This window comes from Ceratotherium simum, chromosome X (assembly GCF_057802395.1).
Source record: "Ceratotherium simum simum isolate JZ-2026a chromosome X, ASM5780239v1, whole genome shotgun sequence".
In the NCBI taxonomy this organism is placed as follows: Eukaryota; Metazoa; Chordata; class Mammalia; order Perissodactyla; family Rhinocerotidae; genus Ceratotherium; species Ceratotherium simum.
This window is the reverse complement of record NC_141940.1, coordinates 67,755,273-67,768,893: the sequence shown is the minus strand read 5'-3', so window position 1 is coordinate 67,768,893 and position 13,621 is coordinate 67,755,273. Positions and strand designations below refer to the sequence as shown.

Sequence of the window (13,621 nt, the reverse complement as noted above, 5' to 3'; positions counted from 1 at the left end):
CCTCTAGCAGCAAAAAGATTATGACTTGCTGAAGGCTCAGATGATAGTTAGCACTGTTTAGCAATAAACTATTTTTTAATTAAGGTACGTACATTGTTTTTTTAGACATAATGCTATTGTACACTTAATAAAATAACTATAGTATAAACATAACTTTCATATGCACTGTGAAATTCATGACTTGCTTTATCATGATATTTGCTTTATTGGGGGAGTCTGGAACCGAACCTGTAATATCTCTGAGGTATGCCTATAGTAATATGATGCAGTTCATTTCAATTTTCAATTTAAAAATTTTTCCCTTTTTCTTTCCTCACCTGGCTTTGGCCTATAGGCGAAGTGCAAAAGACTCTCAGTTTATATGTAGTACCAGGTTGCAGGTGATCATATAGAAATTCCCTTGTGGTTCCATTGTAGATTATGTTCCAGAAATTCACTGAAGGGATAAAGAAAATTTATGCAATTTATTTATAGGTAGCTTATAAATTTGTGGGTTCCTGTTGTTATCTCGTGTATACTAATAAATAACCATTTTGGAAATTAACTGTGGTCCAATTACCTATTTACAATAGTTAAATAATTATATTCCCTGTAGAATTGGCCATAAAATCATAAAAGATCAGTAACTAAACATGATTTACTACCCAAGACTGGAGAAATCAAAGTAAGTTCTGGGGTTTACTTAGTAGTATTGTACCAAAGCCAATTTCCTGATTTTGATAATTGTACTATGGTTATGTAAGATATTAATATTAGGAGAAGCTGAGTGGAAGTTATACATGGGAATTCTCTATGCTATTTTTGCAACTTCTAGGTAAGTCTAAAATTATTTCAAAATAAAAAACTTAAAAAAAATCATGATGCCTTACCATCTGAATTTTCACTAACTTCTAAACTATAACTTGAAATGTATGTCCCACCATTATCTTTGGGTGGTTCTGAAAAGAGAAATAAAATTAAAATTATTCTTGAATAAACTTAAGTCTTTCACTAGAATGTTATAAATTAAAAATTTTCATGGAGGAAAAAACACAAACATTAAACTTAATAGGATATTAATATTCAGATATTAAGAAAGATGATAAAAAACATAAGCCAAGTTACATGCTTAGAATATTGGACATGAAATATTTAATATTTTAAAGTTCTTTGGAAGAGACTGAAATGCTAAGTATATGTACCTTAAAGTTGATTTTGCCAGTTTAGAGGCAAAATAACTTGTATAAATATATTTTCTTGTCAAGTTGACAGTTTATCATTGATGTGTCCTTCTAATTGTGGCCTCTATATTAGATATAATCTTACTTGGAATAACTGTAATTTTTAAAGGCCCATATAAAGTTCAGTAATTTGTTCATGTGCGAATTAATGAGATAACAATAGAGAACCCAATAGAGAACAAGAAAAAACAATATAGTTAACAACTAAACATTTATATGGTGAAATATTTCATATACAAATGATTAAGAGAATATTTTATAAAGCTGAGGGCAATTAGAGGAAGATTACTTCTCAATAGTTAATATTAAGACAGAGAAGATAAATTGTAAACACAAACACATTACTTACCCCATCCAATTTTCACTCTGTGTGCATGGATCTTTCCCTTTGTATATGGTTTTTTAGGGGATCCAGGCTTGTCTGGACAGGTAGTATATTTTACCTCTCCACTGGGGTTACTCCTTCCTTCCATACTGTAGGCAAAGATCTATTTGAGTAAAAGAGAATATCTTGGTTGACCACAGGAAATAAATGTCTGATTTGAAAGTATGCATAGTTTGTAAATAATATTATAAGGCAAGTTATTTGACTGTAAATTTCTGAGAACTAAGTGCCAAATAAGGTTTAATTTCAACCAAAAAAGACATTCATTTTTATCTTTAGTGAAGAGTATAATTTTATATTAAAAATATGATACAAATTTATAAATTATAGCCACATACCCTGAACTTGTATGTAGTACTCCTCTGAAGATTTCTTATAGTGCATGAGAGGTCTTCTCCATTGTATTTAGGTTTAAAACCCAGCCCCTGGAAATGAAAAACAATGAACTTAGGAATCAGGCAGGCTTGGGTTCAAGTTCCAACTTAACTTATTTTCCACCTGGGTGGTCTTGAGCAAGTCCCTTAGTGTCTCTGAACCTCATTTTCTCTATATAAAAAAATGGAGATAATTTTTACTTTAAAGGGCCTCTTTTTTTCAAGATGTAATGAGATAATGTATATGAAGGCACTTAGCATATTACTTACACAGAACACTTCTTAATGTTAGTTGCTTTATTTCAAATGTGGCGAAATATGCATAACAAAATTTACAGCTGCTCTTTAAGTTTAGTAGCCTATCCAGTATAGACTGGAAAGTTCAGAAGGGAATGAAGCAGTTTGCCCACCTACATCAGGAATCCAGGGAGATGAGGAAAGGGCTTGCCCTCACAGAAATATGCAAAGGATCTGTGTGACCATGCAAGGTCATTTGGGATAGGCCTAAAGTTGAAGAACTAACACAATTCTGTGAGTCTCTATTCTGTTGTTATGGCTATTGCTGCTTCTAGCTAATTTGCAGGGACTTGGGTACCTTCAGATCTCCCTGTGCAGGCTTGCCTAACCGGGGGTCTGCATTGGTCCCACCCAGAACACAGAGACTCAGGAATCACACAGTGATTGATAGAAATTAAATTAATCAAACAAATTTTTTCAGTGTAAAATGCGTATAAAATGTACCTAAGACTGAAGTTGAAGATTAAAGCATATGAAAAGAAAACTTACGGATCCTGCTTCCTCCATTTCTAGTACATAAGTAAGACCATCATTTGGGCTTGTGTTAGTTGGGGCACACCATTCTAATGTCATATTACAGATTCCTGCTTCTTTTAGTTTTGGGGGTGAAGGTGTTGGAGGCATAGTTCCTGATGTATGAAAGACTGCTATTTCACTGAAATCACTGAAAAATAAATTAAGATGGAAAAATTAGTTTCAGGGTTTTATTGAAGTATAGGCCTTTAAATATTGCAATAATTCAGTGTACCTCAAGCCAAAGTTATTTTTGGCAGCTAATCTGAATGAATATTTTGTAGAAGCATTCAGTTTAAGGATCTTGTGCTGTTTCATGGTACCCACATAGCAAGTTTTGAAGTCTTCACCTTTGCCCTTGGTAATATACACAAAATATTAGAATATTATAAAATGCTACAAATAACAAAAATTCATCATAATATTAATAATCATTTACAAACAAGTGCTTTTTAAAAATAAAAATTCTTACCTTACCTTATCCCATTCCAAAAGGAAGCTGTTTATTTTGGAACCATTATCGTTGGAGCCCTAAAAATATCAGAAAGATAAAATTATGATGGGTTGCTTTTATACAATAAATATGTATGTATGTGTGTGTATATATATATATATATAATTAAAGTGATAGAAATTACTGTAAATTAATCTGCTTTCATTGTGTTTGAAGCAATCCAGATTTTAAAGTTAAAATGCACTTTTTTACACTCTATAGACATACCCAAATTCTATGTTTTGCTGTGTTTTCCAAATTTTATGCAATGAAGAAAGTTATTACTTAAGTAAATTGAGAGCTAGATTTATTGGTAACTACAATTATAAATAAATTTAGGTTGTAGAAATTGGCACTTCAACTTTTATTAATTATTGAAATTCTGATTGACATTTCTCAATTTACTTGATCGTTTATATAGATAGAAAGAAAAGAAAGATGATTACAGAGAAGGAAAAGTGTTAGGGAAATAAGTCGGATGAGGCATTCATAATTTCATATTTAAAATTCAGAGCAAAGTAGAAAGAATGTCTTCAAATTAAAAAAAAAAAACATGTTGAGGAGCTTTTGGCAGTAAAAGCTTTACCTTCCACTGTAAATTCAGGCTGCTCTTGGATCGGTTAATCAGTTTGGGTGCAAGTGGAGGGTCTGGTTTGCAACCTGGAGTTGTGAAGCTAACCACTTCAGACACCATTCTGTGTGCTGAGCCTCTTAGACTTGTAATTCTAAAAATGTAATGACAATTGTTGTAAGCTTTCAAATATTTATCCTAACATATGTACTAAATTGCAAACATGAGTCTCCAGACACATTTCTTAGAAGATAATTATAAAAATTTTTCTAATAGAGCAAAGCGGTATCCTTGCTGATAATGGCTCCCAAATCACCCTCCCACCTGTTCTAAATGAAAGAAAGTGAACTAATGCTGGAGTTGGAGGGGGTTGTTTTGAAGCTTGAAAGAAAGGCCACTCTGCTGGCAAGTATCAAGGCTGACTGTAGGAATCATAAATAGTGAACTAATACAGACTGGGGAGTCTGGCTGGCTACAGAGTTGGGGGAGGTTGTGTAGAATGGAGTTCTTACCTTACAAAATAGGCCATGGATGGTTGTAGATCAAGTAAAGTAAATGTAACTCCATCACCACTGTGAAGATAACCTTTGTTTATAATGGATCTCACACATACTTAAAAGCTAAGTAACAGTACTAATCTTGTATATTCAACTGATAAACAAAGAAGACAATTCTCCTTGAAGTTTAGATAACTTTAACCCATTTCATATAAATGCAAAACATGATATTAATAATTCAAAATTCTAGCAAATAAAGTTTAAGATGTGTTATGATTTTTAAAGTGCTGTACAGACAGCTCCAGATCTCTGATTTATATCTTGCCTAGTTGTTTCATGGGCAAATGAATTTCTCTTTCTTCCTTTCTTGGGATTTCCTTTCCACTGTGCCTCTCTCAGTTTGCTCTCTTTCAGATTGCATGTCCTTATCTACTCGAGAAGCTGTTGGGAGTGGTTGGGTATGTTTTTGCTGTGTTCTCCACTGTATCCTTCCTAGTCCTGGTCCTGTCTTCTGAGCACATTCCTAAGCTCTTCCTGCTACTATCATAGCTCCACCTATAACTAGCTCCTGTAATGAAATTCCCAGGAGAGCCCAAGTCTTAAATTCCCATTGCAATGTAAATACCTTGCTTGTGTACCCAAAGGCCTACCATCATGTGCAACTTTCTTTTTCCCTAAAATGACCTAAGTGGAAAAAAAGAGAAAGGAGAATTGGAGGGAATCTTTTCTTCCCCGAGTCTAAACCTGTCAAATAGGAAAGCTGTAAACTGAAGAGAATGGACCAGTTGATATTGAAGGTCCCTCTCAGCTCTAACATACAATCACGCATCACTTAACAATGGGAATACGTTCTGAGAAATGCATCGTTAGGTAATTTCATCGTTGTGCAAACATCATAGAGTGTGCTTACACAAACCTAGATGATATAGCCTACTATACACCTAGGCTATAGGGTACCAATCTTATGGGACTACCGTCGTGTATGCAGTCTGTCACTGACAGAAACTTCATTATGTGGTGCATGATTTATGATTCAATGAATTTTGAGGACTAACCTGACAACCTACCACCATTTATAAAACAATTTCTGTAGAAAATTGCATTCAAAGCTTGGAAAAAATTGCATAAAAACCTTTAGAACTCAGCCTAGGTATAAGTTGAGTAAGTAAATGTAACATGTCACATGTTTAGATAGCATATTTTAATTGAATTATGAGAAACGACAGATGATTAAAAGGAGACTTACGTATACACATTTTTATATTTTCCATTTTTACTGCTGTGAGATATTGCCAATTCAAATATTACAGGAGATTTAGTATGGTCACATTTCTCAGAACCATGCAGTTTCCATGAAATAACAGCAGATCTTGATTGAATATCAGAAACCTAAAATAAATAACAAAAATTCAAGTAGGGTACTTAAAAATGATAATCTCTAATTTATGATATAATCTTTCCCTAAGTCTTGGTTTATGCTAAGTAATTTTATCCTCTTATTAGGTGCTTAAATACTGTGATTAAACAATGAGCCATTAATATTATCTTTAACAAAGCCACACTGGATATTTATGTATTGAATAGCTAAAGGAGGTTATGAAATTTCAATTAGGTAAAGGATTCAAATTAAAACTGTACTATAGAAAAATATCAGTGAATTTGCATGTTTTAGAGTGACAAAGTAAAGTAAAAGGAATACTTAAATATTCACTTTAGTTACTTACTACAGGTTTCTCTATGCTGAAACAGCATGATTTTCCATGTTCTGTTCTGCATTCTAAAAGTAAAAAAGAAGTACCCCGAAACAAGATATTACACTGGCAGAAAAAAGAGAAAGAAGTTAGATGTCTATTATTCAACTACAAATACATCATCACCAAGAGATCTACTAAACACCTAGTAGCAATTTACATTAAAAGTTTTAAAAGAGGAGAGTAGTCTAAAGTGTGTACTGTTAAACTCTAAAAAAAAAATGAACAAAAGCTCCCAATTTAAAAAAATCACTTGAACTAGTTAGGACTGTAGAGTAATTTGCAATGTTTCACTGGTAGGCAACTAGAAAAAAATTATGTGGTGTGCATATAAGATACCCGGCACATTTTGCATGAGGATGGTGTATGATTTAAAAAGGCAGCCTAATTGTGGTTTCCTTAAGAATTTAGAGGTAGGGGTACAAAGAAGACAAGAGGAAATGGAAGCAGAAAATGGCACCTAAGTATTTAAAATGCACCGAGATTCCTAAACATTAGGATGTTTATTCACTGGCAACAAAATCAAACTCCTGACCTTACCTTTTTCTGCAGCATTTGATGATGGGCTCTTGCTTTGTTTTCCGTCTGGTTTCTGCTTAATGTCTCCACTTCCTGTAGCACTTTGTTTCTTTCCATCACTAGTCTCAATATGAGCACTGGAAGCATCGGAAGTGCTGGCAGCATTGGAAGTACTGAGAGCACCATCAGTAGCAGAAGTGCTGGGAGCACTTTCAGAGATGGGAGTGTTGGGAGTACGGTCAGAAATAGAAGAACTTGGAGTACTGTCAATAGATGATGGTCTGAGAGTACTGTCAGAGGTGGAAGTCTCGGGGGCATGATTAGTGCTGGGAGGGCTCGGAATACCATCAGTGGTGGAAGGGTGCAGAGAAGTGTCTGTGGTGGAAGTACTAGAAGCATGGTCAGTAGAAGAATCGCTGGGAGTATTATCAGCAATGTAAGTGCTTGGAGGGTTGTCAACAGTGTAAGTATTGGGAGTATTGTCAGCAGTGTAAATGTTCAGAGCATTGTTTGCAGTGTTGGTGCTCGGAGCATTGTTCACAGTGTAGGTACTCGGAGCATTGTCCACAGTGTAAGTGCTCAAAGTATTGTTCACAGTGTAGGTGCTCAAAGTATTCTCAACAGCGTAGGTGTGTGGAACACTGTCCACAGTGAAGGTGCTCAAAGTACTGTCAACAGTGTGGGTGCCTGGAGCACAGTCCACAGTGTAAGTACTTGGAATACCAGGAATACTGGAAAAATCATTAGTTTTGTTCACAAGCAAAGAGGTGTTGTTAACCACATAGCTATTCTTGTGTCCATCAACTTGGCATTCTCTCATTTTTTTCTTCATATATTCTCCCATTTTAGCAGCCCTTTCATCAAGTTGGTTATAATTTGCTCTTTCATGGGAATAGGTTTCTAAAAGAGACAATGAAATACTATTTAATAATTATAATAATTACATATCTGAAGGTCTTTTAAATCTTTTTTTAAAACCAACAGGAAAGCAGTGATAAGCCATACTTTACTTTTAAAATTTTTCCTACTTTGCTTTAATACAGATATTAGGGGTATGTGTGTGTGCATAATTTTATAATGCATTGATATATACAGAAAGAAAAACATTAGAAAATACAGATAATGTTTTCCTAGAGAGTAACTCCACTTCAAAATTTCAAAGTCCTAAGGTGATTGTAATGTTGACCCTTTAGTGTCTTTTATATTTCCACTGTATAGCATTAATAATCAAAATATTCTTATATGATTTTCCAATATTATTTTATAGACCCAGCCAATAAAAATAAATATCGTACATCACATGCTATATCAAAGTATAAAAAAATTTATAGAAAATTCTGTTTATGAGTATTTTGCCTAAGACACAAGCCAGTACTTACTGTCATCAATCCTAATATACATGAACGAAATGTAATCATTCATAGAAATGTTACTACATTCTACTTTTCTCATTTTAATAATTTCCCAAACCTGTTACTTTTAACAAACTCAAAATATTTCCTTTTTAAGAGAATTATATACTACCATGTTGCTCATGGTATATGAATGTTGCTGGTGGTGGTGGCAGCGGTGGTGGTGGTGGCAACTGCTGTGGCACAGGCTCTTGGATGTAAGGTGGTGGAAATTCCCCTTGAGCTGGGGGATACATCAGTTGAGGGGCTTGTGGATACACAGAAGAGGATGGTGCAATGAAGTGTGATACTTGTTGTATAGGAGCAGGCATGGTCCTGTGATAGTCAATTGTCTGAGGCACAATGATAATTTTGCGAATCCCATTATCTTCCACAACCTAAGACAGAAGACAAGATCATATAAACAGAATCCATAAAATCAGCATTTTTCCTACTAAGTTTTAGATTTACATCCTGTGCTCTTAATTTAGAAAACCTGAAGGGTCAAAAAACCAATAATCAAGTGAAACTATGTCAAGCAGGAAGCAAGATAATTCTTCCTTTTTCCCACATGTATATATTTCAAAAAGGTAATTTTTGACAACAGATAATATATTGACATGATTCAAAACCATAAAGTATAAAAAGTATACATGGGAAGTTTCCATTCTAACTCTTTCCTGCTCAATGCCCACAGTAGATAACTACTGTTCTTAATTTCTTATGACTCCTCCCAGAATTTCTTTACGCCTATACAAGCAAATAAGAATACAGATTCTTATTTTTCCTCCTTTTTTTTTGCTGAGGAAAATTGTCCCTGAGCTAACATTTTTGCCAATCTTCCTCTTTTTGCTTGAGGAAGATTGTCCCTGAGCTAACATCTGTGCCAATCTTCCTCTATTTTGTATATGGGATGCCTGCCACCAGCATGGCTTGATGAGCGGTGTGTAGGTCCGTGCCCAGGATCCAAACCTGTGAAACCTGGGCCACCAAAGCAGAGTGTGCAAACTTAACTACTATACCACCAGGCCTGCCTCTTTTTCCTCCTTTTTATTACATAAAAGGTAGCATTATTTGAATCTTGAAGATCTTTCTATATCAGTACATAGAGCTTCCCCATTTTTTTTGCACAGCTGCATAGTGCTCCATTGTGTGGATGTACTACATAGTCCCCCATTAACATGCATGTGGGTTGTTTCCTGCCTTTTCTGATTACAAACAATATTGTAATGAATAATCTTGTACATTTATTATTCCAGATTTGTGAAAATACATCTGTAGGATAAATTCCCCTAAGTGGAATTGTTGGGTAAAAGGGTATATGCATTTATATTTTTGTTAGATATTGTCCAAATAGATAATTCCACTTAGAATCAAACCATATTATATCAACTTATTTAGTGCGTTCTTGAACTCTGCAGCTGTGCAATAGAAAAAGAAAGTCTCAATTATAAAATTTCTGAGACCATGGAATATCTTATTAATTTCTGTAGGAGCCATACTTCCCTGCCTATATTAGGTGCTTGATAAATATTTGAAGAACTTTTTAAAAGTGCACTTTGTAGTCTGGCAACTGAGAATGAAATACTACTGAACTGAAAATACTAAGTAATTTTAGGGACTTAAACCCACACACTATCAGAAGCCATTACTGCCTCATTGTAATAGATAATTAAGATTGGTTAAAGTACTCAGAAATGAAAAACAATGGAGGATTAATGAATATGGAGAGATATGAATTCATTAGATGAATAAGGCATTATTTACGAGGTGGTTTGGTTAAACATCACTGCAATTGCTTTTTAGCAATGATGATAACAGTGAATAAATAAATAGTATTCCAGAAGTTCTCTTATCATATAGATATAATGAAAACTGTTAAATGATGACTTACTGCTAAACATCAAATAAAACCACACTAGTATACCTGAGACATGTAACCAGGAGGAAGATATATTGGTGGCAAAGTACCACTTGGTGACATCAGAGGTACATCGGCAGGTCCTAAAAGAGAATTATTATTACTAAATTCTTTAATATCTTTAAACTAAGTTCATTTAACTTTGCACAGTGAAAACCAAATCCAAGCTTTAACATTAGCCAGCCATTTTGAAAGTGTATATTGTTTACTTGCAAAGGAGGCTAGGTAAGAATGTAGATGAATCAATGCAAATTCAGCACAACTGATGGAAAATAACCAAAGCACATAATGGAGACTGGGTAAAATTTATATCATAAAAATGTCAGCAAATTTTACTGCTAATAAAAATGAACTATAACTTTCCAGTATAATTGTACTTTTTCTTACCCATTCTTTCTCATTTATCATAGTTATATGTTGAGTAATAGAAGTTTTACTCTGTACCATAAAATATATTTCTCATAGTGAGGTTATATAAGAAAACTTAAATCAATTTTCATTTTAAGACTTTTCTCCAATAGTAGTAAAGTGGTCATTTTTAGAAAACAGCACAATATAGAGAAGGAGCCAATGCTACTCATGTGATGCCTTACTCTTATATTAGACATTATTACTGTCTTAAACATACCATTACATAGGAACTAGCAATACAACACACAATGGAGACTTTTATAAGTAATCATTCTTTTGTTTACCTGAAATTATTATAATTAGTGCTTAGTTTTAAAAATATATGTGGTTTTCAAGTCCTAGAATGGTAATTTACTTTTAATAATGGAGAAAATAATAAATATGAGTTCATGATAAACTTTATATAGCTGTCACATGGAATCCATTGATAAATGATAATGTTTTAAAAAATTTTTGAGACATAGCTCAAAATCACTTTAGGATATAAAATAATTGGCATAAAAACAGAAACAATCATCTCGTTTTGAAATAATTAATAGTAAATCTTATATGAAGTAAATATTTATTAATTTTTAAATAATTCTTAAGCAATTCTATATGCTATACATTTGCTATATATATAATATACATATATACAGAAAATTATTTATATATGTATATGTATTACATACACATCCTCCTGCACATTGTTCTATCTTAAATGTCTAGTATAGTGCTGGAACATGCTAGGCACTAAAGAAATACTTGTTGAATGTATGAATGAATGAGCTGTCTGAAGGCCTCAGCAGTCACGTCCTATAGGAGAATAGTCTAAAACTATCAGTGGCTGTCAATATCTCCAAAATCTGGACTTTTTCAAATGAAATTCTCGCATTAATCTTCGATTTTTAAAAGTACCTTGCATGAAGATCTCCAGTAAGACTAGCAAGATGAGCTCTGGTGGTTCTATTGATACTATGCACCTATGAGGAATATGTAAATTTAAGAGCATTCAATCTGGCTCAAACAGGAAAGGATATTAGTGGAATAGGTTGCTAGTAAAGTCATTTCACACTAATATTTAAATTCAGTCTATTTTATATCAAACAACACACATCTAATTATACTTCTACTGACCTTGAATATTCTGAATATTCCCGTCATCAGACTTGATGGTGAGGGTCTCCCCAGGGTTAACTTGCACGAGTATAATCTAGAAATAAACCATTCTTTGATCATGTACTTTTCTGTTAATTAATCTATGAAAAAATCATTATTGACTTTTTGAAAAATATTCAGACTCACTAATTATTGGGGATCTCAAAATGCTCAAGGAGAAGAGTACAATTGGATTAATGGGCACTTAGGAGAAATTCAATACCCCTAAGTAAGAACAGGTCCTCCCCCACCCAAGTAAAACTTAATATAAGGTCATAGAAAATAGGTGCGTTGAGATGGAAAGACCAACCCCTATCCCCAAAAAAGCCCTTCAAAAAATGAAAAACAGAAAACAAAACTTATCTTAAGGTAAAATTCAGACATACTTGTTGTATCTGGTATGGAGGACAAGACGGCCATCTGGTATATCTCTGGGGATGAGTCATCATTTGTGAATAATTAATAGTATACTGTGTTCCAACAGTGGTGTCCTGATGATAACTCTCCATCTAGCAAAAAGAGGTAATTTTAATTTCAATAAGGCCATTTTTATCTCGGTTCATTTTGACATGAGACATGATGCATAGAAGTACAATATTTACTCATTTTTTTAACTCCAAAGAAAAATTAAGCCATCTCTTCACATTACATATGTAGATAAGACTTTTCTTGAATAGATTAAATGAGTAAATGCTAAATCTAAACTATACCCTCTCTTTCTTTCTGGAGACAATCCCATAGGTAGAAATCATTGCTGCTCAAAATGATACTTTTAAATATTAGAAAGTTGAACTCACAGCTATGAATGAGTATGAAGGAACTTGAGTCTGCTTTAGAGTCATATTTTTAAACTATGCATCAGAAGAAACTGTAGGTAGTATAAACTTTAAAACACAACACCATGACTTTTGAGCCGATCAAGGGAGGCTGAAAAAGTAGCTAAATCAACCCCAAAGGAGGGGATATGTGACCTAAGCTAGTGTTAAATGTCTCAAGCAATTTTAAAAGGCCTACAAGGAAGATAAATCAATGCTAGTGAAAAGACCAAAAACTTCCAAAGTAAGTGAGCAATAATAAAATGTGACATACTTTTTCTAAATAAAAGCTAACACTAGATCCAAGAAAGATCTGACCAGTTACAATGAAAAAGAAAAGCAAAACTCTACTTACCTGATGCATGGGATCCCCATTGATAACTGGAGCTATAGGAGGTATTTCAGTAAGAGTAGGTGCAAGCTCATGTTCAGTCATGTCTAAAAAGATTGGCTTTCACAATAAGTGATGTTTCTAAAAAGAAAGTGAAATCTTAAATTAATCAAATGAAATCAAAGTAGTGATTTTAAATGACAAAACATGATGAAATACTCCTGAGAAAAGCCATCTTAAATAATTTTTCTCTCTGGAAATGTTTCCTTCACTGAAATTGTTTTATGGCAACATTTCAAAATAATCACTGATCTTCATAAATGAAAGAATATAAAATTTGGAGTCAAGAATTTTGACTTGTTCAACTCTTCACTCTTGAAGACAAATAAAGATAGCTCCATTTCACAGTGTGAAGAACGGTTTAGTTAATCAAGCCATTGGTCATTTGATCCACTCAGATAAATTTCAATTAACTTCCAGTCTATGATGTTAACTGCCAAATAAGACTTCATATTGCTTAGAAGGCTGTTAGAATTAACTAAATCTCTTTAAAAATGAAATGAACATAGATATTTACCTTAACTCTCTCAGATACTAAAACCAAATATCTTAAACATAATCCAAAGCTTCAAATCCAAACCTTTAAACTTAAAATATTTTCCAGGTTCAACTATTTCATGTGTAGATGGCACCAAGTGACAAAATATGGTGTAACAGTCCAGGTGCTTGATTCCGTAAACACTTGAACAAAAATCAAAAAGAAATATATGATTCTTTTAAGGTAGAGAAAGAGGATACCTAAGAGGGGAACCTCTTGGAGGTAGGTAAGTCCTCCAAATGAAGTGTACTGTTGTGGTTTTACAACTCCTTGGTAACACTCATGCAAAGAATGATCACTATGTCATAATTCTAGTCACTACTTACATCATTTCCTTACCAAGTTTTTTGATCTAGTCTTAGGAGACTTTTTACTTGTGAATACAGCTTTTCATAAA

At 33.5% G+C, this 13,621-nt stretch overlaps 1 protein-coding gene across 1 annotated transcript in view; it reads right to left on the bottom strand.

Moving 5' to 3' along the window:
- The window catches only part of LOC101388123 (fibronectin type III domain containing protein 3C1-like), a 49,486-nt gene that overhangs the window by 25,411 nt on the left and 10,454 nt on the right, over nucleotides 1–13,621 (bottom strand). The window contains exons 2-18 of the mRNA XM_087427592.1: nucleotides 12,651–12,767; nucleotides 11,867–11,989; nucleotides 11,460–11,535; nucleotides 9,939–10,015; nucleotides 8,145–8,409; nucleotides 6,642–7,520; nucleotides 6,075–6,127; nucleotides 5,597–5,739; nucleotides 4,366–4,425; nucleotides 3,869–4,007; nucleotides 3,267–3,320; nucleotides 3,025–3,146; nucleotides 2,766–2,940; nucleotides 1,944–2,030; nucleotides 1,570–1,708; nucleotides 870–938; nucleotides 318–436 (exon numbers count right to left, since the gene is read on the bottom strand). Of these exons, the coding sequence (XP_087283718.1) occupies nucleotides 318–436; nucleotides 870–938; nucleotides 1,570–1,708; nucleotides 1,944–2,030; nucleotides 2,766–2,940; nucleotides 3,025–3,146; nucleotides 3,267–3,320; nucleotides 3,869–4,007; nucleotides 4,366–4,425; nucleotides 5,597–5,739; nucleotides 6,075–6,127; nucleotides 6,642–7,520; nucleotides 8,145–8,409; nucleotides 9,939–10,015; nucleotides 11,460–11,535; nucleotides 11,867–11,989; nucleotides 12,651–12,731 (2,661 nt within the window). The 5' untranslated portion in view covers nucleotides 12,732–12,767. The remainder of the gene's footprint in view (nucleotides 1–317; nucleotides 437–869; nucleotides 939–1,569; nucleotides 1,709–1,943; nucleotides 2,031–2,765; nucleotides 2,941–3,024; nucleotides 3,147–3,266; nucleotides 3,321–3,868; nucleotides 4,008–4,365; nucleotides 4,426–5,596; nucleotides 5,740–6,074; nucleotides 6,128–6,641; nucleotides 7,521–8,144; nucleotides 8,410–9,938; nucleotides 10,016–11,459; nucleotides 11,536–11,866; nucleotides 11,990–12,650; nucleotides 12,768–13,621) is intronic.